We start from the raw sequence: 26,242 nt of genomic DNA, 5'->3' as shown, positions 1-26,242 counted from the left end.
ACAGCTAATTTAATAGTTTTAAATTTATATCATGTTGGAATTTTGTACATAGGAGGGGACAATGGTGAGTCTGAAATTATTAAATCTTCTTGCTTTCCCCAGAACTACAGAAGTAATTAGAAATGGGTTTCAGTACAAACTGATTTCGGTGAACAGTTTAGTGAAACATCAGTACATTTCATGCTTACTTGTTTCTTTACCTACCACCTAAGTTATCTGTGGGAATACCTGAAAAATATCAATTAATTCAATTAATGAAATTATTACTTTTTTGTTAACATTTACATCCCTCTTTCTTCTGTCAGATACTCAAACTTATGAGAAAAAAAAACATATACAATATACAGATATGCTTTATTCAGCACTGGACAAACTCTAGGGAACACAGCCAAGCAGTTCATTATTTAGCAAGCTACTGAACAGCATTGTGTTCTAGTCTGATTTGGGCTCAGGGCCTAATCCTAATGGATTAGGATTTGCCACGTGAATAGCCTCATGCACGGCTAGGATTTTATGGAAACAGCAGTCATACAAAATGTGCGTTAGAAATCAGAACAGTCAAGTTGTTAAGACCTCTGCCTGGATGTGAAAATGTGTTATCTCCTGAGCTTTCTAATGGACTTGCTCTGCGACCTGTGGCAAGTACTTTAGCTTTTGTGTTTGCACATACTTGGTCTAGCCTGTGAAATCATTGGGACTGGAAGAGACCTCTGTGAGTTATTAGCCAGCTTACAACATGCATCCCTATAATATAAATAGCTAGCCTGAAACTTAGAACTATGAAGCTGTTCACATTATTTCTACTGCTATCTAGAAAAATCCCCCTTTCACAAATCGTCACAGTCTTCCGGAAAGTAGGAATGAAGAAATATGAGGTTTATTTCCATGTACACTCATTATTACAGCAAAGACAAAAAGAAAATCAATTCTGACTAAATTTTAGTTTTGCTGAGATTTACATTGCCAGAGCAATTTTGCTGTTAATGCTTACCAATACAGATGCATGAAAATACTTATATTATCATGTTCAGTGCCTGTTTTTTAAAGTCTCTGTTCAGAAATGTGCATGAACTTTTATACATGTGCAATACAGCTTATATTAAAATGTGAAATGTAAAATGTGAAACTTCAAAAAGAATATTACAGTATTGATTATCAAGCAGGGAAGGTAAACAGTCTGAGAGACACTGACTAAAACACATCTTCATAAAATTATTTTACAGTACAGAGAAAAAAACAGAACAATTCATTCCATGTAGTGTAAGTGGATTTGGGGATCGGCTTTCAGAAAATGGATTGCACTCATCCCTCCCCCTCCACTCCACTGGGGATCCTCTGCTGCTCCTGGCTCCATCAGTCCTTCCAACATCCTGGCAACTCGGTGGATATGTTTAAAAGTATTTTTCAGACTGTAATTGTCATAAGTGAGCTTTAAATACAAATCATTATTTCTCCGATGGTATCTCGCTGAAGACACTCCTCTTGCCTTAAAAAATATGAAGTGGGCAAAGGTGGTTATAAAGGCTTCAAGAAGGCAACATGAAAAGAGAGTTAGCTGACTGTGGCAGACAAGCAGTCCTCAGACTGGATAAAAGAAATTAACTCACACAGAAGTATTTAAAGACAGTAGTGATAGGATATGTAGATGGACAGAAAAAAATTAGATGGACAGCAGAAAATGAGGCCCATTAACTTAATAGTATTAGAACACAGAGCAACACAAGAATCTGATCTTCCATACAGTAATAAAATCCTCTAAAATTGCAATTATTTTACCTTGTAGTAGACTAAATTTTCTGTAGTTGTTGGTATTAAACTTAAACACATGAGATAATTAGTGAGCAGTATGTGTTTCAGTGAGTACATGCTGATTGGGCCTCAATATCCCAGCTTAACGTTAACTGATCTGTGTGACACCTCCCTTCACAGGGCAATATGCTCAGCACCTGGCATGATGGCTGCAGCTGGAAACTCAGCTGTGTCCGGTGGTAAAAGGATCCCAGTGCAGGAACTGGCGTGGTTAAATGAATTGTGAAGGGGGAAGGGTACAAGATGAGGGCCTCTGGGGCTGAGCAGGTAGTTCGAGGGTACATATGGAACTTGGTGGATGAAGAGAGTGGAGTCCAAAGGGATGGAAAAGGACTGAGGGATGCTGTTGCTCTGGGGGATACTAGATCTTCCAGAACAGCAGTGAGACAGGAAGCCCAGCTGAAGCGCCTTTGCACCAATGCACGCAGTGTGGGAAGTGAGGAGTTGGAAGTGCTGCTGCGCTTGACAAGTGATGATCTTGTTGCTACTGCTGTTGACCACGCCTTGGTTGAGTGTGTGGTCTTGAGGAATGTGGGCCTGGCAAAGAGCGAGGTCAGGACCCTGAAGTTCGGAAGAGCAAACTTCAGTCTGTTTAAGGAATTGTTGGCTAAGGTCTGCTTGGTTGAAAGGCCACAGAGAGAGGGTGGATCAATGGTTCTGTGTCCCGTTGGTAACATGTCCAGGCTGGTAATGGGAAAATGGTTTTAAGTAGAGAGAGGGAAGATTTGGGTTGGATAGCAGGGAGGGAAGTTCTTTTCAGAGAAAGCGGTGAGGTGCTGGAGGAGGCTGCCCAGAGATGTTGTGGATGCCCCATCCCCGGAGGCGATCAAGGCCAGGCTGGATGGGGCCCTGGACTACCTGGTCTAGTGTTATATACGGGGGTTGGTAGCCGTGCCTGCAGCAGGGGGGTTGGAGCCTGAGGACCCTTTAGGTCCCTTCCAACCCAAGTCATGATTCTGTGATTCCCGTGCTATTCCCCTGTGGGCTACTTTTAAATTTGCAGTGACATGACTTGACATCTTGTAGAGGGCAACAACATATATTTATTGAAGTGCATGGAAATTCTCACGAGCAGGAAGAACTACGTGCAGTTTCTGCCTGTTGGTGATTTCTGCAGGAACTGCCATTTGCAGTCCTTCACGTCTGCTTGAAACGCTGGCTGACAGTAGGAAGACGGATACAGGAAAGCGTTGGAAAAGTCTGGGTACCTGGAGTGAGACATCTGATGTACAGAGCATCAAAAGTAGGAACCGAAAAAAGCGTCTTGTAGCTCCCAGCCTGTCCCCCCTTCAGCAGGATCCTGCCAAGCAGGCCGCTGGCAGGAGGTGTTCTGACCATGTGGGATCTTTCCCCTGCAGGCAGGAGGTGCAGAATCTGTTCCCTGTCAGGAACAGGGCTGTCCCTCAGAACATGGCGCCGCCTCCTCTGTGGTGACATCACTGACCACTGTGAAGTCACAAAGGGCCCTCAGCACAGTGGCAGTTTGTCCCCACGCCTTAGCCACTCTCGGACCTGACAGCGTAGCTGTTGGAGAGGGTTTGGCTCACTCCTTAGCGAGCTGTTGGAGAGGGTTTGGCTCACTCCTTAGCGAGCTGCGATTTTCACTCCTTTGCGATCCTGTGCTTCATTGAAATGGAGCAACGAGGTGAAGGCGAGCGTGGGGACTGGTAAGGATATGGTTCGTTCACGAGTTTTAAAGGAAAAATCTGCTGCTCCGTTGCTGTCTTCAGAGCTGCAGAGATACTGCCTGCGTCGCGGTTCATCACCACGCTTCTCCTCCTTTGTAGGCCAACTTTGGTTAGGCAAACAGTTTCCCTGGTGTTCTTCACCGTGTTTGTGGTGCCCTTCGGTGAGTCTCTGTAGAGCTCTGACTAGAGGATGCTTCTTTAGGAAGCCCCCAGTGGTTTGTTCTGCCCAGGGACAGGGGAGTGGGCAGCCCAAGGCAGAACGCCAAGTCTTTGTGCCGGCAATGTATTGAGAGCTTTGTGGAATTCCTGACAGGCGTTTACTGCATTGGAAACGCTGTTGAAGGGGTCAGGACGGCGGCAGGACTGACTCCAAGGTAAAAAACAAAACAATCTCCCTATGGCTAGACCGTTCTTGAGAGGAGCTCTGCCCCTTGTCCGTGACCACTTCTTACCCGAGTCACACTTCTATGGCACAGTGCCTGTGCTTCTCCCATTTCCCATTCTCCTCTCCCAGCTTTTCCTTCAAACCGCTACAGCTCCACGATCCCCCAGAGTTACCCAGGAAGCACCTTCTTGGTTGAGATCTCGTGGAGCTTGCCAACCAACGTAGTCAAGTCTCAACTGAATCTTGGCTACCCCGTTGTCACGCGCAGTGAGACTTGTTCGCTGCCTCACAGTGCCATGGCTTGTGAGAGGAGAGCCGTGTCCACTTCTCTCCATTACCTGCTGTCTCCAGGGTGGCGGTTGGTAGTGTGGAAATGCTGAGCCGCGAAGAAGAGCAGAATAAGATCCAGCGGCAGCTTCATTTCCTGCAGTGGGGAGCAAGGGACATTACTGTGCGTGCTCTCCACGAGGCCTTCCGGAGAACTGAGCTCCCAGGCTTCACCGGCGAGGTAAGAGGACTGTCTGCCAGTGCTGCCTGTCTGTCATGGGGCTTCCCGACAGGAAAAAGCCTTTCCTTTCCTTTCCTTTCCTGCCATATCCGTGCCCAGAGCAATGGAGTGAGCAGCCCCTCTCCATTTCCGTGCCTGATGTTCATAGTAGAGTTCTGGAGGTTCCCAGGCAACTTGCAGCCAAGTTTGCTTTGGCTGGCTTTGCAGGGAACCTGGGAGGCAACTCTTTTCCCCCTTCTTAATCCTTCTGACCAGCGCTCTCCTTTGTCTTCCTTCCCAGGCTGTTCAGGACATGATCAATCAAGTACTGGAGAAGCTGGAAGAAAGCCCATCCCGGATGCCGAATTATGCCAGCAAGACTTCAGGTGCCATTACACTGTAGAAACCAACAGACCACAGAAGTTGATTCCAATGCGCTTCTTGTCTGCTTTGACAGGATGGGCATTTGGGCAGCGGTGGGGGAGCGTGGGTGAGGAGTGAACGGCCGCTTTGTGCTTTGAGGATGTGCTTGAAGAGAGAGTCTCCAGTGGGCTGGAGCACATCTGGAAAGCACTACTCCTACTTGGTGTTGTTTCTCATGCGATTGCTCAGCTGGCTGTCAGTTTATGCTGCCCGTTAGGATAGTTGAGTGATTCCCTGCGTTGTGCTGCAGAGGGAAATGGCAAGAGAGGAGGAGGGAACTATCAGTGTTGAGGGTGTATGACTGCTTAGCAGCTTTTTCAAGAGGACAGTGCAAGGGTAGCCGGCTTCTCTGTGCAGCTGTTTATGTGCAAAGCAAGGTCAGGAGGCCTTGATTCCTCCTGACCTTGCTTGACAATAGGGCCCGTGTTTTGATTTGCAGGCGCTGCTATCGTTCATTCCAAGACTTCTCCCTCCTGGACTGGGAGTGGGAAAGTCTTTTGGCAGTCGCTGCTGGTGACACCTTATGTGAGGTCTCCTGAGATTATTCTTGAGGTAAGAACACTGAGAAATGGGGGAAGAATGGTACGGGGTGGAGGAGACCAAAAGCCCTGCAGAGCATTATCCTTACACTTGTCCTCACATCCCAGCTTGCCTTACCTATGGTCTTCTTGCAAGGCCCTAGTCCCCTCTTGTGTATCCCTGCTGAGAATTTCTTCTGCCAGACTGCCCCCAGTCCTCCTTGTGCAAGCTTCTGCCAGGTTGGCTTGCTTGTCTTCCCAGCCATTGTGGAACTGTCAGGCTGGCATTGAAAGGGAACCCGTAAGGTGCCACGGGAGATTTGGGGTGCGAGATCGCTGGGGCTCTCAGTGGACCCAGGTGGGCACAAGGGCGTGCGCTGCAGGAGGGCCCCATGTTGTGATTGCCAGCCTATTGTGTCACTGCTCCCAAGCTACCTAACAAATCGGAGCCCCGGCTGGTGCTGGTGCAAAGAGGTGGGAATTGATGAGGGGGAGCGATTGCTTCCCCTTGCAGGAAAGGCTCATGCCAGCGAGCCTTTCTTTGTCCTGGCAGGTGCCCCTCAACCACTGCAGCCCCTCCTTGTTTTTGGCAAGTTGCTCTGCAAAAGAAGGGGCCTGAGAGCTTCTGCGATTTGTGCACCCAGCTCACTGTAGTGCACTTATGAATGTGCTTCGGAGCAGAGCTGATGGGCCAATACAACTCTAGAGCCTCTGATGCTGGAGCAGAAATTCCAGCCGGGACTCTCTTTCACACGTGAACACTGTTCCTTCTTCTCTTTTTAGCCTGACAATCATCCAGGAAACTGCTGGCCCTTCCCAGGAAGCCAAGGGCACGTTGTCATCAAGTTGCCCATGGTTGTCTTTCCCACGGCAGTTACAATAAACCACGGGATTCCAGCAGCGGCGTACCGTGCAGACAGCATCTCCAGTGCACCTAAGGACTTTGCTGTCTATGTAAGTGATAGCCCTGGGCTGTGGGGGTTCTGCTTAGCGTTTGAGGTGGACGGTGGTAGCAGCTCCAAGAGCGCTGCAGCATGCAGTCCTTTCCTGCCTTGGGGGAGAAAGAAGTTCCTTAGAGTCGCTCCATTTCCACAGCATTCCTTTTCTGTCCAACCTAGCGCAGCAAAGAAGGTTTCCCACTCTTGGGGCGAGTTGGTAGTTTGAGAGGCGGAGGGAAAGGGAAATGGCACAGTGGATGGTCCCAGACCACCTCTGCTTCCAGTCCCTGCGGGGCTCTGTGATCGTTGTACGGCAGCGCATCCCATTGTTCTGTTTTCTCCACATTTGTCTTCCTGTAGGGCATGAAGGCAGAAGATGACGAGGAAGGAATTTTCCTGGGCGAGTTCACCTTTGTTCCAGGCCAGGCTCCCAGTCAGATCTTCCAACTGAAGGTACGGTGTCTAAGAGGGACGTGAAGCGTGGGAGAGGAGAACCAGGTTGGCCGGGCAGAAGCTTCCAAGCCAGAGGTGTATGAGGGCCTTCTGGCATTTCTTCTGCTGCCACTCCCTACCTGCATATGCTCGGAGTGCCGTGCTGTTTTTGCTTCCATGTTGCTTTTAAGCTTGCGAGCTACTACAGCTTTTAGCACAGCTAAACTTCAGCTGCGCTTGCAGCAGAAACCACTGTGACCAAGTGGCTTGCAATTGCACAGAAGTAGCCACCTCTCGCTGTATGCGATACTGCTGGTGTGCTACTTTCACACTGGGGATGTGTGGCTTTCCAAGGGTCTTGTTGTTGCCGGTAAGAGGCAGTGTAAGGGAGGCCATTCTGCCTGGGTGACTTGTTAGAGAAACTAATGAGTGTCACATCCCTCCGTTTTTTGTGCATGCGCACACAAGCAAAGCAAGTGCAAAGAACTTGCCTGCGTATTTGCCGCAGCTTTTTGTAGCTGTTTATTTCCTTAAAACTCATGTGGCCAAAGAGGTGGAGCAGGGTAAGAAATGTCTTGACTGTGCTATGGGAGCACATCAGCGTGTCAAAGAACTAGGAGGGCAGCCTGAATTAAGATGTTGCGCGACTGTGTCGCTCCCGCATTGTCAGTGGTCAAAGAGCAGAGAGGAAAACGCATTTCATTTGTTTTTCTCATTGCAGAACGAGCTCTCTGGGTTCATCAGTTATGTGAAGCTGCAAGTGCTGAGCAACTGGGGCCACCCGGAGTACACCTGTCTGTATCAGTTCAGACTCCATGGCGATCCAGCCCGTGACAACGATGCCAGGGGAAAACTATCTGGCTAGGGGAAATTTAATTGGCTTGGGGAAATTGATTTGGCTTGGGGAAATCTATTTGGCTTATCTCAAAATAAATTACTTAAAATTTATTTCCCATGTTGAATCTCTTTTGTCCGTTAGAGTAACTGTTAAGAGATCTCCCGGTCTTTATCTCGACACACGTGCTTTTTCATCCCCTTTTCTCTTGCTCTCCGCCTGGGTAGGAAGAACAAGGGAGCGACTGGGTGGGAGCTGGCAGAGTGATCTCCACGTGCTGTTCTTTTTTTGATCCTCGTTGTACCACGGGTGGGAGTCAGCAGGACTGGTACCCCCTTGGACTTCCAGGGGGCAGAGCTTGTCCTCTTTCAGATTGTGGTTGAGAGGGTCCCTGGGGAGGCAGTTGTGGAGGGCATGGGAGCCCAGGATGACTGGGAATACCTTTAGGAAGTTATTTTAGAGGGACAGGAGCTGACCGTCACCAAATCACGGAAGACGCGCCAACGGGCAAGGAGGCCGGTCAGGCAGAATGGAGAATTTTGACTGGAAATTTTATGGTATTTGGAAGAATGGGCAAGCTACTTACAACTATTCCAAGTCCATAGTGAAGCTGTGCAGGGAGAAAATTAGAAAAGCAAAAGCCCAGCTAGAACTGAACTTGGCCTCTTAGGGGAAGGACAACAGTAAATATTTCCAAAAATACGTCAACGGCAGGAGGAGGGCTATGGAGAATCTCCATCCCCCGTTGGATGATGCTGAGGGCAACACAGTGGCAAGGATCAGGATAAGGCTGAGGATCTTAATGCCTTCTTTGCCTCGGTCTTTAATTGCAAGACTCGTTACTTCCCGGGAACAGCTCCTTGCGCTGGTAGATAGGGAGGGGGGACAGAATAGGCCTTGCATAATCCACAATGAGATGGTTTTGGGCCTGTTCTGAAAGCTGGATGTTCAGAAGTCCATGGGCCCAGATGGACTGCACCCTACAGTGGGGAGTGAGTTGGCGGATGTGGATGCCAAGCTGCTCTCCATCATCCTTCAGCAGTCTGGGCTAACTGGGGATGTCCCAGTGGAGTGGAGACTGGCAAACGTGACACCCGTCTCTAAAAAGAGCTGAAAAGACGATCCCGGTAGCTACAAGACCTATGGTCTCACCTTGGTACCATGGAAGGTCATGGAATGGACGATCTTGGGAGGTGTCCCAGATCAGTTAACGGTAAGCTGAGGGATGAGGCCCAATCAGCATGGGCTTACAAACGGTAGACCCTGTCTGACAAACCCGATTTCATTCTAGGAGAAGGTGGGTCCCCCAGTGGTCTGTCCTGGGGCCGGTGCTCTTTAATATCATTATCAATGACATCTGTGATGGAACTGAGTGCACCCTCAGCAAGTTTGCTGAGGACACTAAGCTGAGCAGTGTGGTTGAAACAATGGAAGGAAGAGGTGCCATTCAGAGGGACCTCAACTGACTTGAAAGTGCTGAATCTAATGAGGTTCAGCACAGTCACGTGCAAGGTTTTGCACTTGGGCCGGTGGACTCTTAGGGATATATGCAAATTGGAAGGAGCAACCCTTGAGAGTAGCCGTGCAGAGAAGGACCTGGAGATCCTGGTAGAAACTGAACATGAGCCAGCAGCGTGTTCTTGCAGCGTGGAAAGCAAACGGTATCGCGGGCTCCACTAGAGGAGAGGTGGCCAGCAGGCACAGGGAGGTGATTGTCAGACTCTACTCTGCCTTTGAGAGGACCGGGACCCCAAGGTCAGTGTGCCCGTGCTGACAAGAAGGCCAGTGGGATCCTGGGTTGCATTAAAAAGAGCATGGCCAGCAGTTTGAGGGAGGTGGTCCTCCCCATCTCCTCTAGCCCTGGTGAGGCCGCATCTGGAGTACCGTGTCCCATTCTGGGCTCCTGAGCTCAACAAAGGGAGGGAACTTCTAGAGAGGGCACAGTGGAGGGCCACAAGGATGAGGAGGGGCGTGGAGCATCTCCCTTCTGAGGAAAGGCTGAGGGAGCTGGGCCTGTTGGGCCTGGAAGGCTGAGAGGGGATCTGGTCAGAGCTTATGAATACCCAACAGGCAGCAGCCGAGTGGGTGGGGCCAGGCTCTTTTCGCAGCTGCCCAGTAACAGGACGAAGGGCCAATGGGCACGCACAGGAGCGCTGGAAATGCCCTGCGAGCAGGAGGAAATATTTCTTGACTGTGAAGGTATCAGAGAAGTGGAGCAGGCTGCCCAGAGAAGGTGCAGAGTCCCCTTCTGTGGGATTCAAGGCCTGAACAACAGTTAACGCAACTCTGCCCGGACGATTTCCGGGGCAGCCCACCAGAGGGAACCTGCTTTAGCAGGGCTGCGGCCCGGACGGTCCTTCCGAGCTCCGTTCCAAGTCGTCCCAGCCCGCGCTTCTTTTGGGGGAGGCGCTCGGCACAGAGCAGCCGCGCTCCGCAGCGCAGCAGGGAATCGCCTCGCCTGGAGGGGTTCGCCCAGTCAAGGAGCCGTTGTCCTCCGCCTGGCAGCGCCGATCCGACGGGGCAGCCGCTGCGGAGCGCAGCGAGCAGGGCGGGCGTCCGGGGCGCGGGGCGGCAGTAGGCCGGGCCGGGAAGTGGAACGGCACGGCAGTTGGCGCGGGGCCTGGAATGTGCCCGCTAGTTCGTGGGCCTGTCGGCTGCGTGCCGGACAGCGTGCCTCAGCGGGGTGTCCAGCAGGCAGAAAGGCCCGGGGTGAAAGAAATAGAGCGGGGACTCAGAGACTCTGCCTGAAGAAGGGGCGGTTGAAGCGTGTGGCTGCAGCGAGTGCCTGAGTCTGATGGTGCCGGAGAAGGGAGGCAAGAGCCTGGGGCTATTTGCTCAGCACCTGGCATGATGGCTGCAGCTGGAAACTCAGCTGTGTCCGGTGGTAAAAGGATCCCAGTGCAGGAACTGGCGTGGTTAAATGAATTGTGAAGGGGGAAGGGTACAAGATGAGGGCCTCTGGGGCTGAGCAGGTAGTTCGAGGGTACATATGGAACTTGGTGGATGAAGAGAGTGGAGTCCAAAGGGATGGAAAAGGACTGAGGGATGCTGTTGCTCTGGGGGATACTAGATCTTCCAGAACAGCAGTGAGACAGGAAGCCCAGCTGAAGCGCCTTTGCACCAATGCACGCAGTGTGGGAAGTGAGGAGTTGGAAGTGCTGCTGCGCTTGACAAGTGATGATCTTGTTGCTACTGCTGTTGACCACGCTTTGGTTGAGTGTGTGGTCTTGAGGAATGTGGGCCTGGCAAAGAGCGAGGTCAGGACCCTGAAGTTCGGAAGAGCAAACTTCAGTCTGTTTAAGGAATTGTTGGCTAAGGTCTCCTTGGTTGAAAGGCCACAGAGAGAGGGTGGATCAATGGTTCTGTGTCCCGTTGGTAACATGTCCAGGCTGGTAATGGGAAAATGGTTTTAAGTAGAGAGAGGGAAGATTTGGGTTGGATAGCAGGGAGGGAAGTTCTTTTCAGAGAAAGCGGTGAGGTGCTGGAGGAGGCTGCCCAGAGATGTTGTGGATGCCCCATCCCCGGAGGCGATCAAGGCCAGGCTGGATGGGGCCCTGGACTACCTGGTCTAGTGTTATATACGGGGGTTGGTAGCCGTGCCTGCAGCAGGGGGGTTGGAGCCTGAGGACCCTTTAGGTCCCTTCCAACCCAAGTCATGATTCTGTGATTCCCGTGCTATTCCCCTGTGGGCTACTTTTAAATTTGCAGTGACATGACTTGACATCTTGTAGAGGGCAACAACATATATTTATTGAAGTGCATGGAAATTCTCACGAGCAGGAAGAACTACGTGCAGTTTCTGCCTGTTGGTGATTTCTGCAGGAACTGCCATTTGCAGTCCTTCACGTCTGCTTGAAACGCTGGCTGACAGTAGGAAGACGGATACAGGAAAGCGTTGGAAAAGTCTGGGTACCTGGAGTGAGACATCTGATGTACAGAGCATCAAAAGTAGGAACCGAAAAAAGCGTCTTGTAGCTCCCAGCCTGTCCCCCCTTCAGCAGGATCCTGCCAAGCAGGCCGCTGGCAGGAGGTGTTCTGACCATGTGGGATCTTTCCCCTGCAGGCAGGAGGTGCAGAATCTGTTCCCTGTCAGGAACAGGGCTGTCCCTCAGAACATGGCGCCGCCTCCTCTGTGGTGACATCACTGACCACTGTGAAGTCACAAAGGGCCCTCAGCACAGTGGCAGTTTGTCCCCACGCCTTAGCCACTCTCGGACCTGACAGCGTAGCTGTTGGAGAGGGTTTGGCTCACTCCTTAGCGAGCTGTTGGAGAGGGTTTGGCTCACTCCTTAGCGAGCTGCAATTTTCACTCCTTTGCGATCCTGTGCTTCATTGAAATGGAGCAACGAGGTGAAGGCGAGCGTGGGGACTGGTAAGGATATGGTTCGTTCACGAGTTTTAAAGGAAAAATCTGCTGCTCCGTTGCTGTCTTCAGAGCTGCAGAGATACTGCCTGCGTCGCGGTTCATCACCACGCTTCTCCTCCTTTGTAGGCCAACTTTGGTTAGGCAAACAGTTTCCCTGGTGTTCTTCACCGTGTTTGTGGTGCCCTTCGGTGAGTCTCTGTAGAGCTCTGACTAGAGGATGCTTCTTTAGGAAGCCCCCAGTGGTTTGTTCTGCCCAGGGACAGGGGAGTGGGCAGCCCAAGGCAGAACGCCAAGTCTTTGTGCCGGCAATGTATTGAGAGCTTTGTGGAATTCCTGACAGGCGTTTACTGCATTGGAAACGCTGTTGAAGGGGTCAGGACGGCGGCAGGACTGACTCCAAGGTAAAAAACAAAACAATCTCCCTATGGCTAGACCGTTCTTGAGAGGAGCTCTGCCCCTTGTCCGTGACCACTTCTTACCCGAGTCACACTTCTATGGCACAGTGCCTGTGCTTCTCCCATTTCCCATTCTCCTCTCCCAGCTTTTCCTTCAAACCGCTACAGCTCCACGATCCCCCAGAGTTACCCAGGAAGCACCTTCTTGGTTGAGATCTCGTGGAGCTTGCCAACCAACGTAGTCAAGTCTCAACTGAATCTTGGCTACCCCATTGTCACGCGCAGTGAGACTTGTTCGCTGCCTCACAGTGCCATGGCTTGTGAGAGGAGAGCCGTGTCCACTTCTCTCCATTACCTGCTGTCTCCAGGGTGGCGGTTGGTAGTGTGGAAATGCTGAGCCGCGAAGAAGAGCAGAATAAGATCCAGCGGCAGCTTCATTTCCTGCAGTGGGGAGCAAGGGACATTACTGTGCGTGCTCTCCACGAGGCCTTCCGGAGAACTGAGCTCCCAGGCTTCACCGGCGAGGTAAGAGGACTGTCTGCCAGTGCTGCCTGTCTGTCATGGGGCTTCCCGACAGGAAAAAGCCTTTCCTTTCCTTTCCTGCCATATCCGTGCCCAGAGCAATGGAGTGAGCAGCCCCTCTCCATTTCCGTGCCTGATGTTCATAGTAGAGTTCTGGAGGTTCCCAGGCAACTTGCAGCCAAGTTTGCTTTGGCTGGCTTTGCAGGGAACCTGGGAGGCAACTCTTTTCCCCCTTCTTAATCCTTCTGACCAGCGCTCTCCTTTGTCTTCCTTCCCAGGCTGTTCAGGACATGATCAATCAAGTACTGGAGAAGCTGGAAGAAAGCCCATCCCGGATGCCGAATTATGCCAGCAAGACTTCAGGTGCCATTACACTGTAGAAACCAACAGACCACAGAAGTTGATTCCAATGCGCTTCTTGTCTGCTTTGACAGGATGGGCATTTGGGCAGCGGTGGGGGAGCGTGGGTGAGGAGTGAACGGCCGCTTTGTGCTTTGAGGGTGTGCTTGAAGAGAGAGTCTCCAGTGGGCTGGAGCACATCTGGAAAGCACTACTCCTACTTGGTGTTGTTTCTCACGCGATTGCTCAGCTGGCTGTCAGTTTATGCTGCCCGTTAGGATAGTTGAGTGATTCCCTGCGTTGTGCTGCAGAGGGAAATGGCAAGAGAGGAGGAGGGAACTATCAGTGTTGAGGGTGTATGACTGCTTAGCAGCTTTTTCAAGAGGACAGTGCAAGGGTAGCCGGCTTCTCTGTGCAGCTGTTTATGTGCAAAGCAAGGTCAGGAGGCCTTGATTCCTCCTGACCTTGCTTGACAATAGGGCCCGTGTTTTGATTTGCAGGCGCTGCTATCGTTCATTCCAAGACTTCTCCCTCCTGGACTGGGAGTGGGAAAGTCTTTTGGCAGTCGCTGCTGGTGACACCTTATGTGAGGTCTCCTGAGATTATTCTTGAGGTAAGAACACTGAGAAATGGGGGAAGAATGGTACGGGGTTGAGGAGACCAAAAGCCCTGCAGAGCATTATCCTTACACTTGTCCTCACATCCCAGCTTGCCTTACCTATGGTCTTCTTGCAAGGCCCTAGTCCCCTCTTGTGTATCCCTGCTGAGAATTTCTTCTGCCAGACTGCCCCCAGTCCTCCTTGTGCAAGCTTCTGCCAGGTTGGCTTGCTTGTCTTCCCAGCCATTGTGGAACTGTCAGGCTGGCATTGAAAGGGAACCCGTAAGGTGCCACGGGAGATTTGGGGTGCGAGATCGCTGGGGCTCTCAGTGGACCCAGGTGGGCACAAGGGCGTGCGCTGCAGGAGGGCCCCATGTTGTGATTGCCAGCCTATCGTGTCACTGCTCCCAAGCTACCTAACAAATCGGAGCCCCGGCTGGTGCTGGTGCAAAGAGGTGGGAATTGATGAGGGGGAGCGATTGCTTCCCCTTGCAGGAAAGGCTCATGCCAGCGAGCCTTTCTTTGTCCTGGCAGGTGCCCCTCAACCACTGCAGCCCCTCCTTGTTTTTGGCAAGTTGCTCTGCAAAAGAAGGGGCCTGAGAGCTTCTGCGATTTGTGCACCCAGCTCACTGTAGTGCACTTATGAATGTGCTTCGGAGCAGAGCTGATGGGCCAATACAACTCTAGAGCCTCTGATGCTGGAGCAGAAATTCCAGCCGGGACTCTCTTTCACACGTGAACACTGTTCCTTCTTCTCTTTTTAGCCTGACAATCATCCAGGAAACTGCTGGCCCTTCCCAGGAAGCCAAGGGCACGTTGTCATCAAGTTGCCCATGGTTGTCTTTCCCACGGCAGTTACAATAAACCACGGGATTCCAGCAGCGGCGTACCGTGCAGACAGCATCTCCAGTGCACCTAAGGACTTTGCTGTCTATGTAAGTGATAGCCCTGGGCTGTGGGGGTTCTGCTTAGCGTTTGAGGTGGACGGTGGTAGCAGCTCCAAGAGCGCTGCAGCATGCAGTCCTTTCCTGCCTTGGGGGAGAAAGAAGTTCCTTAGAGTCGCTCCATTTCCACAGCATTCCTTTTCTGTCCAACCTAGCGCAGCAAAGAAGGTTTCCCACTCTTGGGGCGAGTTGGTAGTTTGAGAGGCGGAGGGAAAGGGAAATGGCACAGTGGATGGTCCCAGACCACCTCTGCTTCCAGTCCCTGCGGGGCTCTGTGATCGTTGTCCGGCAGCGCATCCCATTGTTCTGTTTTCTCCACATTTGTCTTCCTGTAGGGCATGAAGGCAGAAGATGACGAGGAAGGAATTTTCCTGGGCGAGTTCACCTTTGTTCCAGGCCAGGCTCCCAGTCAGACCTTCCAACTGAAGGTACGGTGTCTAAGAGGGACGTGAAGCGTGGGAGAGGAGAACCAGGTTGGCCGGGCAGAAGCTTCCAAGCCAGAGGTGTATGAGGGCCTTCTGGCATTTCTTCTGCTGCCACTCCCTACCTGCATATGCTCGGAGTGCCGTGCTGTTTTTGCTTCCATGTTGCTTTTAAGCTTGCGAGCTACTACAGCTTTTAGCACAGCTAAACTTCAGCTTGCAATTGCACAGAAGTAGCCACCTCTCGCTGTATGCGATACTGCTGGTGTGCTACTTTCACACTGGGGATGTGTGGCTTTCCAAGGGTCTTGTTGTTGCCGGTAAGAGGCAGTGTAAGGGAGGCCATTCTGCCTGGGTGACTTGTTAGAGAAACTAATGAGTGTCACATCCCTCCGTTTTTTGTGCATGCGCACACAAGCAAAGCAAGTGCAAAGAACTTGCCTGCGTATTTGCCGCAGCTTTTTGTAGCTGTTTATTTCCTTAAAACTCATGTGGCCAAAGAGGTGGAGCAGGGTAAGAAATGTCTTGACTGTGCTATGGGAGCACATCAGCGTGTCAAAGAACTAGGAGGGCAGCCTGAATTAAGATGTTGCGCGACTGTGTCGCTCCCGCATTGTCAGTGGTCAAAGAGCAGAGAGGAAAACGCATTTCATTTGTTTTTCTCATTGCAGAACGAGCTCTCTGGGTTCATCAGTTATGTGAAGCTGCAAGTGCTGAGCAACTGGGGCCACCCGGAGTACACCTGTCTGTATCAGTTCAGACTCCATGGCGATCCAGCCCGTGACAACGATGCCAGGGGAAAACTATCTGGCTAGGGGAAATTTAATTGGCTTGGGGAAATTGATTTGGCTTGGGGAAATCTATTTGGCTTATCTCAAAATAAATTACTTAAAATTTATTTCCCATGTTGAATCTCTTTTGTCCGTTAGAGTAACTGTTAAGAGATCTCCCGGTCTTTATCTCGACACACGTGCTTTTTCATCCCCTTTTCTCTTGCTCTCCGCCTGGGTAGGAAGAACAAGGGAGCGACTGGGTGGGAGCTGGCAGAGTGATCTCCACGTGCTGTTCTTTTTTTGATCCTCGTTGTACCACGGGTGGGAGTCAGCAGGACTGGTACCCCCTTGGACTTCCAGGGGGCAGAGCTTGTCCTCTTTCAGATTGTGGTTGAGAGGGTCCCTGGGGAGGCAGTTGTGGAGGGCATGGGAGCCCAGGATGACTGGGAATACCTTTAGGAAGTTATTTTAGAGGGACAGGAGCTGACCGTCACCAAATCACGGAAGACGCGCCAACGGGCAAGGAGGCAGGTCAGGCAGAATGGAGAATTTTGACTGGAAATTTTATGGTATTTGGAAGAATGGGCAAGCTACTTACAACTATTCCAAGTCCATAGTGAAGCTGTGCAGGGAGAAAATTAGAAAAGCAAAAGCCCAGCTAGAACTGAACTTGGCCTCTTAGGGGAAGGACAACAGTAAATATTTCCAAAAATACGTCAACGGCAGGAGGAGGGCTATGGAGAATCTCCATCCCCCGTTGGATGATGCTGAGGGCAACACAGTGGCAAGGATCAGGATAAGGCTGAGGATCTTAATGCCTTCTTTGCCTCGGTCTTTAATTGCAAGACTCGTTACTTCCCGGGAACAGCTCCTTGCGCTGGTAGATAGGGAGGGGGGACAGAATAGGCCTTGCATAATCCACAATGAGATGGTTTTGGGCCTGTTCTGAAAGCTGGATGTTCAGAAGTCCATGGGCCCAGATGGACTGCACCCTACAGTGGGGAGTGAGTTGGCGGATGTGGATGCCAAGCTGCTCTCCATCATCCTTCAGCAGTCTGGGCTAACTGGGGATGTCCCAGTGGAGTGGAGACTGGCAAACGTGACACCCGTCTCTAAAAAGAGCTGAAAAGACGATCCCGGTAGCTACAAGACCTATGGTCTCACCTTGGTACCATGGAAGGTCGTGGAATGGACGATCTTGGGAGGTGTCCCAGATCAGTTAACGGTAAGCTGAGGGATGAGGCCCAATCAGCATGGGATTACGAACGGTAGACCCTGTCTGACAAACCCGATTTCATTCTAGGAGAAGGTGGGTCCCCCAGTGGTCTGTCCTGGGGCCGGTGCTCTTTAATATCATTATCAATGACATCTGTGATGGAACTGAGTGCACCCTCAGCAAGTTTGCTGAGGACACTAAGCTGAGCAGTGTGGTTGAAACAATGGAAGGAAGAGGTGCCATTCAGAGGGACCTCAACTGACTTGAAAGTGCTGAATCTAATGAGGTTCAGCACAGTCACATGCAAGGTTTTGCACTTGGGCCGGTGGACTCTTAGGGATATATGCAATTTGGAAGGAGCAACCCTTGAGAGTAGCCGTGCAGAGAAGGACCTGGAGATCCTGGTAGAAACTGAACATGAGCCAGCAGCGTGTTCTTGCAGCGTGGAAAGCAAACGGTATCGCGGGCTCCACTAGAGGAGAGGTGGCCAGCAGGCACAGGGAGGTGATTGTCAGACTCTACTCTGCCTTTGAGAGGACCGGGACCCCAAGGTCAGTGTGCCCGTGCTGACAAGAAGGCCAGTGGGATCCTGGGTTGCATTAAAAAGAGCATGGCCAGCAGTTTGAGGGAGGTGGTCCTCCCCATCTCCTCTAGCCCTGGTGAGGCCGCATCTGGAGTACCGTGTCCCATTCTGGGCTCCTGAGCTCAACAAAGGGAGGGAACTTCTAGAGAGGGCACAGTGGAGGGCCACAAGGATGAGGAGGGGCGTGGAGCATCTCCCTTCTGAGGAAAGGCTGAAGGAGCTGGGCCTGTTGGGCCTGGAAGGCTGAGAGGGGATCTGGTCAGTGCTTATGAATACCCAACAGGCAGCAGCCGAGTGGGTGGGGCCAGGCTCTTTTCGCAGCTGCCCAGTAACAGGATGAAGGGCCAATGGGCACGCACAGGAGCGCTGGAAATGCCCTGCGAGCAGGAGGAAATATTTCTTGACTGTGAAGGTATCAGAGAAGTGGAGCAGGCTGCCCAGAGAAGGTGCAGAGTCCCCTTCTGTGGGATTCAAGGCCTGAACAACAGTTAACGCAACTCTGCCCGGACGATTTCCGGGGCAGCTCACCAGAGGGAACCTGCTTTAGCAGGGCTGCGGCCCGGACGGTCCTTCCGAGCTCCGTTCCAAGTCGTCCCAGCCCGCGCTTCTTTTGGGGGAGGCGCTCGGCACAGAGCAGCCGCGCTCCGCAGCGCAGCAGGGAATCGCCTCGCCTGGAGGAGTTCGCCCAGTCAAGGAGCCGTTGTCCTCCGCCTGGCAGCGCCGATCCGACGGGGCAGCCGCTGCGGAGCGCAGCGAGCAGGGCGGGCGTCCGGGGCGCGGGGCGGCAGTAGGCCGGGCCGGGAAGTAGAACGGCACGGCAGTTGGCGCGGGGCCTGGAATGTGCCCGCTAGTTCGTGGGCCTGTCGGCTGCGTGCCGGACAGCGTGCCTCAGCGGGGTGTCCAGCAGGCAGAAAGGCCCGGGGTGAAAGAAATAGAGCGGGGACTCAGAGACTCTGCCTGAAGAAGGGGCGGTTGAAGCGTGTGGCTGCAGCGAGTGCCTGAGTCTGATGGTGCCGGAGAAGGGAGGCAAGAGCCTGAGGCTATTTGCTCAGCACCTGGCATGATGGCTGCAGCTGGAAACTCAGCTGTGTCCGGTGGTAAAAGGATCCCAGTGCAGGAACTGGCGTGGTTAAATGAATTGTGAAGGGGGAAGGGTACAAGATGAGGGCCTCTGGGGCTGAGCAGGTAGTTCGAGGGTACATATGGAACTTGGTGGATGAAGAGAGTGGAGTCCAAAGGGATGGAAAAGGACTGAGGGATGCTGTTGCTCTGGGGGATACTAGATCTTCCAGAACAGCAGTGAGACAGGAAGCCCAGCTGAAGCGCCTTTGCACCAATGCACGCAGTGTGGGAAGTGAGGAGTTGGAAGTGCTGCTACGCTTGACAAGTGATGATCTTGTTGCTACTGCTGTTGACCACGCCTTGGTTGAGTGTGTGGTCTTGAGGAATGTGGGCCTGGCAAAGAGCGAGGTCAGGACCCTGAAGTTCGGAAGAGCAAACTTCAGTCTGTTTAAGGAATTGTTGGCTAAGGTCTGCTTGGTTGAAAGGCCACAGAGAGAGGGTGGATCAATGGTTCTGTGTCCCGTTGGTAACATGTCCAGGCTGGTAATGGGAAAATGGTTTTAAGTAGAGAGAGGGAAGATTTGGGTTGGATAGCAGGGAGGGAAGTTCTTTTCAGAGAAAGCGGTGAGGTGCTGGAGGAGGCTGCCCAGAGATGTTGTGGATGCCCCATCCCCGGAGGCGATCAAGGCCAGGCTGGATGGGGCCCTGGACTACCTGGTCTAGTGTTATATACGGGGGTTGGTAGCCGTGCCTGCAGCAGGGGGGTTGGAGCCTGAGGACCCTTTAGGTCCCTTCCAACCCAAGTCATGATTCTGTGATTCCCGTGCTATTCCCCTGTGGGCTACTTTTAAATTTGCAGTGACATGACTTGACATCTTGTAGAGGGCAACAACATATATTTATTGAAGTGCATGGAAATTCTCACGAGCAGGAAGAACTACGTGCAGTTTCTGCCTGTTGGTGATTTCTGCAGGAACTGCCATTTGCAGTCCTTCACGTCTGCTTGAAACGCTGGCTGACAGTAGGAAGACGGATACAGGAAAGCGTTGGAAAAGTCTGGGTACCTGGAGTGAGACATCTGATGTACAGAGCATCAAAAGTAGGAACCGAAAAAAGCGTCTTGTAGCTCCCAGCCTGTCCCCCCTTCAGCAGGATCCTGCCAAGCAGGCCGCTGGCAGGAGGTGTTCTGACCATGTGGGATCTTTCCCCTGCAGGCAGGAGGTGCAGAATCTGTTCCCTGTCAGGAACAGGGCTGTCCCTCAGAACATGGCGCCGCCTCCTCTGTGGTGACATCACTGACCACTGTGAAGTCACAAAGGGCCCTCAGCACAGTGGCAGTTTGTCCCCACGCCTTAGCCACTCTCGGACCTGACAGCGTAGCTGTTGGAGAGGGTTTGGCTCACTCCTTAGCGAGCTGTTGGAGAGGGTTTGGCTCACTCCTTAGCGAGCTGCGATTTTCACTCCTTTGCGATCCTGTGCTTCATTGAAATGGAGCAACGAGGTGAAGGCGAGCGTGGGGACTGGTAAGGATATGGTTCGTTCACGAGTTTTAAAGGAAAAATCTGCTGCTCCGTTGCTGTCTTCAGAGCTGCAGAGATACTGCCTGCGTCGCGGTTCATCACCACGCTTCTCCTCCTTTGTAGGCCAACTTTGGTTAGGCAAACAGTTTCCCTGGTGTTCTTCACCGTGTTTGTGGTGCCCTTCGGTGAGTCTCTGTAGAGCTCTGACTAGAGGATGCTTCTTTAGGAAGCCCCCAGTGGTTTGTTCTGCCCAGGGACAGGGGAGTGGGCAGCCCAAGGCAGAACGCCAAGTCTTTGTGCCGGCAATGTATTGAGAGCTTTGTGGAATTCCTGACAGGCGTTTACTGCATTGGAAACGCTGTTGAAGGGGTCAGGACGGCGGCAGGACTGACTCCAAGGTAAAAAACAAAACAATCTCCCTATGGCTAGACCGTTCTTGAGAGGAGCTCTGCCCCTTGTCCGTGACCACTTCTTACCCGAGTCACACTTCTATGGCACAGTGCCTGTGCTTCTCCCATTTCCCATTCTCCTCTCCCAGCTTTTCCTTCAAACCGCTACAGCTCCACGATCCCCCAGAGTTACCCAGGAAGCACCTTCTTGGTTGAGATCTCGTGGAGCTTGCCAACCAACGTAGTCAAGTCTCAACTGAATCTTGGCTACCCCGTTGTCACGCGCAGTGAGACTTGTTCGCTGCCTCACAGTGCCATGGCTTGTGAGAGGAGAGCCGTGTCCACTTCTCTCCATTACCTGCTGTCTCCAGGGTGGCGGTTGGTAGTGTGGAAATGCTGAGCCGCGAAGAAGAGCAGAATAAGATCCAGCGGCAGCTTCATTTCCTGCAGTGGGGAGCAAGGGACATTACTGTGCGTGCTCTCCACGAGGCCTTCCGGAGAACTGAGCTCCCAGGCTTCACCGGCGAGGTAAGAGGACTGTCTGCCAGTGCTGCCTGTCTGTCATGGGGCTTCCCGACAGGAAAAAGCCTTTCCTTTCCTTTCCTTTCCTTTCCTGCCATATCCGTGCCCAGAGCAATGGAGTGAGCAGCCCCTCTCCATTTCCGTGCCTGATGTTCATAGTAGAGTTCTGGAGGTTCCCAGGCAACTTGCAGCCAAGTTTGCTTTGGCTGGCTTTGCAGGGAACCTGGGAGGCAACTCTTTTCCCCCTTCTTAATCCTTCTGACCAGCGCTCTCCTTTGTCTTCCTTCCCAGGCTGTTCAGGACATGATCAATCAAGTACTGGAGAAGCTGGAAGAAAGCCCATCCCGGATGCCGAATTATGCCAGCAAGACTTCAGGTGCCATTACACTGTAGAAACCAACAGACCACAGAAGTTGATTCCAATGCGCTTCTTGTCTGCTTTGACAGGATGGGCATTTGGGCAGCGGTGGGGGAGCGTGGGTGAGGAGTGAACGGCCGCTTTGTGCTTTGAGGGTGTGCTTGAAGAGAGAGTCTCCAGTGGGCTGGAGCACATCTGGAAAGCACTACTCCTACTTGGTGTTGTTTCTCACGCGATTGCTCAGCTGGCTGTCAGTTTATGCTGCCCGTTAGGATAGTTGAGTGATTCCCTGCGTTGTGCTGCAGAGGGAAATGGCAAGAGAGGAGGAGGGAACTATCAGTGTTGAGGGTGTATGACTGCTTAGCAGCTTTTTCAAGAGGACAGTGCAAGGGTAGCCGGCTTCTCTGTGCAGCTGTTTATGTGCAAAGCAAGGTCAGGAGGCCTTGATTCCTCCTGACCTTGCTTGACAATAGGGCCCGTGTTTTGATTTGCAGGCGCTGCTATCGTTCATTCCAAGACTTCTCCCTCCTGGACTGGGAGTGGGAAAGTCTTTTGGCAGTCGCTGCTGGTGACACCTTATGTGAGGTCTCCTGAGATTATTCTTGAGGTAAGAACACTGAGAAATGGGGGAAGAATGGTACGGGGTGGAGGAGACCAAAAGCCCTGCAGAGGATTATCCTTACACTTGTCCTCACATCCCAGCTTGCCTTACCTATGGTCTTCTTGCAAGGCCCTAGTCCCCTCTTGTGTATCCCTGCTGAGAATTTCTTCTGCCAGACTGCCCCCAGTCCTCCTTGTGCAAGCTTCTGCCAGGTTGGCTTGCTTGTCTTCCCAGCCATTGTGGAACTGTCAGGCTGGCATTGAAAGGGAACCCGTAAGGTGCCACGGGAGATTTGGGGTGCGAGATCGCTGGGGCTCTCAGTGGACCCAGGTGGGCACAAGGGCGTGCGCTGCAGGAGGGCCCCATGTTGTGATTGCCAGCCTATCGTGTCACTGCTCCCAAGCTACCTAACAAATCGGAGCCCCGGCTGGTGCTGGTGCAAAGAGGTGGGAATTGATGAGGGGGAGCGATTGCTTCCCCTTGCAGGAAAGGCTCATGCCAGCGAGCCTTTCTTTGTCCTGGCAGGTGCCCCTCAACCACTGCAGCCCCTCCTTGTTTTTGGCAAGTTGCTCTGCAAAAGAAGGGGCCTGAGAGCTTCTGCGATTTGTGCACCCAGCTCACTGTAGTGCACTTATGAATGTGCTTCGGAGCAGAGCTGATGGGCCAATACAACTCTAGAGCCTCTGATGCTGGAGCAGAAATTCCAGCCGGGACTCTCTTTCACACGTGAACACTGTTCCTTCTTCTCTTTTTAGCCTGACAATCATCCAGGAAACTGCTGGCCCTTCCCAGGAAGCCAAGGGCACGTTGTCATCAAGTTGCCCATGGTTGTCTTTCCCACGGCAGTTACAATAAACCACGGGATTCCAGCAGCGGCGTACCGTGCAGACAGCATCTCCAGTGCACCTAAGGACTTTGCTGTCTATGTAAGTGATAGCCCTGGGCTGTGGGGGTTCTGCTTAGCGTTTGAGGTGGACGGTGGTAGCAGCTCCAAGAGCGCTGCAGCATGCAGTCCTTTCCTGCCTTGGGGGAGAAAGAAGTTCCTTAGAGTCGCTCCATTTCCACAGCATTCCTTTTCTGTCCAACCTAGCGCAGCAAAGAAGGTTTCCCACTCTTGGGGCGAGTTGGTAGTTTGAGAGGCGGAGGGAAAGGGAAATGGCACAGTGGATGGTCCCAGACCACCTCTGCTTCCAGTCCCTGCGGGGCTCTGTGATCGTTGTCCGGCAGCGCATCCCATTGTTCTGTTTTCTCCACATTTGTCTTCCTGTAGGGCATGAAGGCAGAAGATGACGAGGAAGGAATTTTCCTGGGCGAGTTCACCTTTGTTCCAGGCCAGGCTCCCAGTCAGACCTTCCAACTGAAGGTACGGTGTCTAAGAGGGACGTGAAGCGTGGGAGAGGAGAACCAGGTTGGCCGGGCAGAAGCTTCCAAGCCAGAGGTGTATGAGGGCCTTCTGGCATTTCTTCTGCTGCCACTCCCTACCTGCATATGCTCGGAGTGCCGTGCTGTTTTTGCTTCCATGTTGCTTTTAAGCTTGCGAGCTACTACAGCTTTTAGCACAGCTAAACTTCAGCTGCGCTTGCAGCAGAAACCACTGTGACCAAGTGGCTTGCAATTGCACAGAAGTAGCCACCTCTCGCTGTATGCGATACTGCTGGTGTGCTACTTTCACACTGGGGATGTGTGGCTTTCCAAGGGTCTTGTTGTTGCCGGTAAGAGGCAGTGTAAGGGAGGCCATTCTGCCTGGGTGACTTGTTAGAGAAACTAATGAGTGTCACATCCCTCCGTTTTTTGTGCATGCGCACACAAGCAAAGCAAGTGCAAAGAACTTGCCTGCGTATTTGCCGCAGCTTTTTGTAGCTGTTTATTTCCTTAAAACTCATGTGGCCAAAGAGGTGGAGCAGGGTAAGAAATGTCTTGACTGTGCTATGGGAGCACATCAGCGTGTCAAAGAACTAGGAGGGCAGCCTGAATTAAGATGTTGCGCGACTGTGTCGCTCCCGCATTGTCAGTGGTCAAAGAGCAGAGAGGAAAACGCATTTCATTTGTTTTTCTCATTGCAGAACGAGCTCTCTGGGTTCATCAGTTATGTGAAGCTGCAAGTGCTGAGCAACTGGGGCCACCCGGAGTACACCTGTCTGTATCAGTTCAGACTCCATGGCGATCCAGCCCGTGACAACGATGCCAGGGGAAAACTATCTGGCTAGGGGAAATTTAATTGGCTTGGGGAAATTGATTTGGCTTGGGGAAATCTATTTGGCTTATCTCAAAATAAATTACTTAAAATTTATTTCCCATGTTGAATCTCTTTTGTCCGTTAGAGTAACTGTTAAGAGATCTCCCGGTCTTTATCTCGACACACGTGCTTTTTCATCCCCTTTTCTCTTGCTCTCCGCCTGGGTAGGAAGAACAAGGGAGCGACTGGGTGGGAGCTGGCAGAGTGATCTCCACGTGCTGTTCTTTTTTTGATCCTCGTTGTACCACGGGTGGGAGTCAGCAGGACTGGTACCCCCTTGGACTTCCAGGGGGCAGAGCTTGTCCTCTTTCAGATTGTGGTTGAGAGGGTCCCTGGGGAGGCAGTTGTGGAGGGCATGGGAGCCCAGGATGACTGGGAATACCTTTAGGAAGTTATTTTAGAGGGACAGGAGCTGACCGTCACCAAATCACGGAAGACGCGCCAACGGGCAAGGAGGCCGGTCAGGCAGAATGGAGAATTTTGACTGGAAATTTTATGGTATTTGGAAGAATGGGCAAGCTACTTACAACTATTCCAAGTCCATAGTGAAGCTGTGCAGGGAGAAAATTAGAAAAGCAAAAGCCCAGCTAGAACTGAACTTGGCCTCTTAGGGGAAGGACAACAGTAAATATTTCCAAAAATACGTCAACGGCAGGAGGAGGGCTATGGAGAATCTCCATCCCCCGTTGGATGATGCTGAGGGCAACACAGTGGCAAGGATCAGGATAAGGCTGAGGATCTTAATGCCTTCTTTGCCTCGGTCTTTAATTGCAAGACTCGTTACTTCCCGGGAACAGCTCCTTGCGCTGGTAGATAGGGAGGGGGGACAGAATAGGCCTTGCATAATCCACAATGAGATGGTTTTGGGCCTGTTCTGAAAGCTGGATGTTCAGAAGTCCATGGGCCCAGATGGACTGCACCCTACAGTGGGGAGTGAGTTGGCGGATGTGGATGCCAAGCTGCTCTCCATCATCCTTCAGCAGTCTGGGCTAACTGGGGATGTCCCAGTGGAGTGGAGACTGGCAAACGTGACACCCGTCTCTAAAAAGAGCTGAAAAGACGATCCCGGTAGCTACAAGACCTATGGTCTCACCTTGGTACCATGGAAGGTCATGGAATGGACGATCTTGGGAGGTGTCCCAGATCAGTTAACGGTAAGCTGAGGGATGAGGCCCAATCAGCATGGGATTACGAACGGTAGACCCTGTCTGACAAACCCGATTTCATTCTAGGAGAAGGTGGGTCCCCCAGTGGTCTGTCCTGGGGCCGGTGCTCTTTAATATCATTATCAATGACATCTATGACGGAACTGAGTGCACCCTCAGCAAGTTTGCTGAGGACACTAAGCTGAGCAGTGTGGTTGAAACAATGGAAGGAAGAGGTGCCATTCAGAGGGACCTCAACTGACTTGAAAGTGCTGAATCTAATGAGGTTCAGCACAGTCACGTGCAAGGTTTTGCACTTGGGCCGGTGGACTCTTAGGGATATATGCAAATTGGAAGGAGCAACCCTTGAGAGTAGCCGTGCAGAGAAGGACCTGGAGATCCTGGTAGAAACTGAACATGAGCCAGCAGCGTGCTCTTGCAGCGTGGAAAGCAAACGGTATCGCGGGCTCCACTAGAGGAGAGGTGGCCAGCAGGCACAGGGAGGTGATTGTCAGACTCTACTCTGCCTTTGAGAGGACCAGGACCCCAAGGTCAGTGTGCCCGTGCTGACAAGAAGGCCAGTGGGATCCTGGGTTGCATTAAAAAGAGCATGGCCAGCAGTTTGAGGGAGGTGGTCCTCCCCATCTCCTCTAGCCCTGGTGAGGCCGCATCTGGAGTACCGTGTCCCATTCTGGGCTCCTGAGCTCAACAAAGGGAGGGAACTTCTAGAGAGGGC

General features: G+C 52.1%; 3 protein-coding genes across 6 annotated transcripts; all 3 read left to right on the top strand.

Annotated features, from left to right (window-relative positions):
* The first annotated feature begins 1,935 nt into the window (after window positions 1-1,935).
* On the top strand, window positions 1,936-7,545 carry LOC146761671 (SUN domain-containing protein 3-like). Its single transcript, XM_085536820.1, has 9 exons — window positions 1,936-3,476; window positions 3,597-3,658; window positions 3,811-3,871; window positions 4,234-4,390; window positions 4,671-4,755; window positions 5,232-5,344; window positions 6,094-6,264; window positions 6,609-6,701; window positions 7,402-7,545. Exons 1-9 carry the CDS (start codon window positions 3,442-3,444, stop codon window positions 7,543-7,545), a joined length of 921 nt encoding a protein of 306 aa, XP_085392946.1. The 5' UTR covers window positions 1,936-3,441.
* A 2,075-nt stretch (window positions 7,546-9,620) lies between these two features.
* On the top strand, window positions 9,621-15,999 carry LOC146761670 (SUN domain-containing protein 3-like). 3 transcript variants are annotated; one of them, XM_085536925.1, is made up of 10 exons: window positions 9,721-11,463; window positions 11,579-11,887; window positions 12,008-12,069; window positions 12,222-12,282; window positions 12,645-12,801; window positions 13,077-13,161; window positions 13,638-13,750; window positions 14,500-14,670; window positions 15,015-15,107; window positions 15,773-15,999. In XM_085536925.1, exons 2-10 carry the CDS (start codon window positions 11,853-11,855, stop codon window positions 15,914-15,916), a joined length of 921 nt encoding a protein of 306 aa, XP_085393051.1. In that variant the 5' UTR covers window positions 9,721-11,463; window positions 11,579-11,852; the 3' UTR covers window positions 15,917-15,999. The 3 variants fall into 3 exon arrangements, with proteins under 3 accessions (XP_085393052.1, XP_085393051.1, XP_085393050.1); XM_085536924.1 differs by having other exon boundaries at window positions 9,721-11,887; XM_085536926.1 differs by lacking the exons at window positions 9,721-11,463; window positions 11,579-11,887; window positions 12,008-12,069; window positions 12,222-12,282 and adding an exon at window positions 9,621-9,714.
* A 2,016-nt stretch (window positions 16,000-18,015) lies between these two features.
* On the top strand, window positions 18,016-24,415 carry LOC146761669 (SUN domain-containing protein 3-like). 2 transcript variants are annotated; one of them, XM_085536922.1, is made up of 10 exons: window positions 19,709-19,834; window positions 19,950-20,258; window positions 20,379-20,440; window positions 20,593-20,653; window positions 21,016-21,172; window positions 21,458-21,542; window positions 22,019-22,131; window positions 22,881-23,051; window positions 23,396-23,488; window positions 24,189-24,415. In XM_085536922.1, the coding sequence occupies exons 2-10, from the start codon at window positions 20,224-20,226 to the stop codon at window positions 24,330-24,332; spliced, it is 921 nt and encodes a 306-aa protein (XP_085393048.1). In that variant the 5' UTR covers window positions 19,709-19,834; window positions 19,950-20,223; the 3' UTR covers window positions 24,333-24,415. The 2 variants fall into 2 exon arrangements, with proteins under 2 accessions (XP_085393049.1, XP_085393048.1); XM_085536923.1 differs by lacking the exons at window positions 19,709-19,834; window positions 19,950-20,258; window positions 20,379-20,440; window positions 20,593-20,653 and adding an exon at window positions 18,016-18,085.
* The last annotated feature ends 1,827 nt before the right edge of the window (window positions 24,416-26,242 follow it).

The sequence above is a fragment of the Coturnix japonica genome, chromosome 2, assembly GCF_054131305.1.
Source record: "Coturnix japonica strain WE chromosome 2, WE-NBRP24, whole genome shotgun sequence".
Lineage (NCBI taxonomy): Eukaryota > Metazoa > Chordata > Aves > Galliformes > Phasianidae > Coturnix > Coturnix japonica.
The sequence above is the reverse complement of the archived record's forward strand: the minus strand, read 5'-3'. Positions and strand labels throughout refer to the sequence as shown.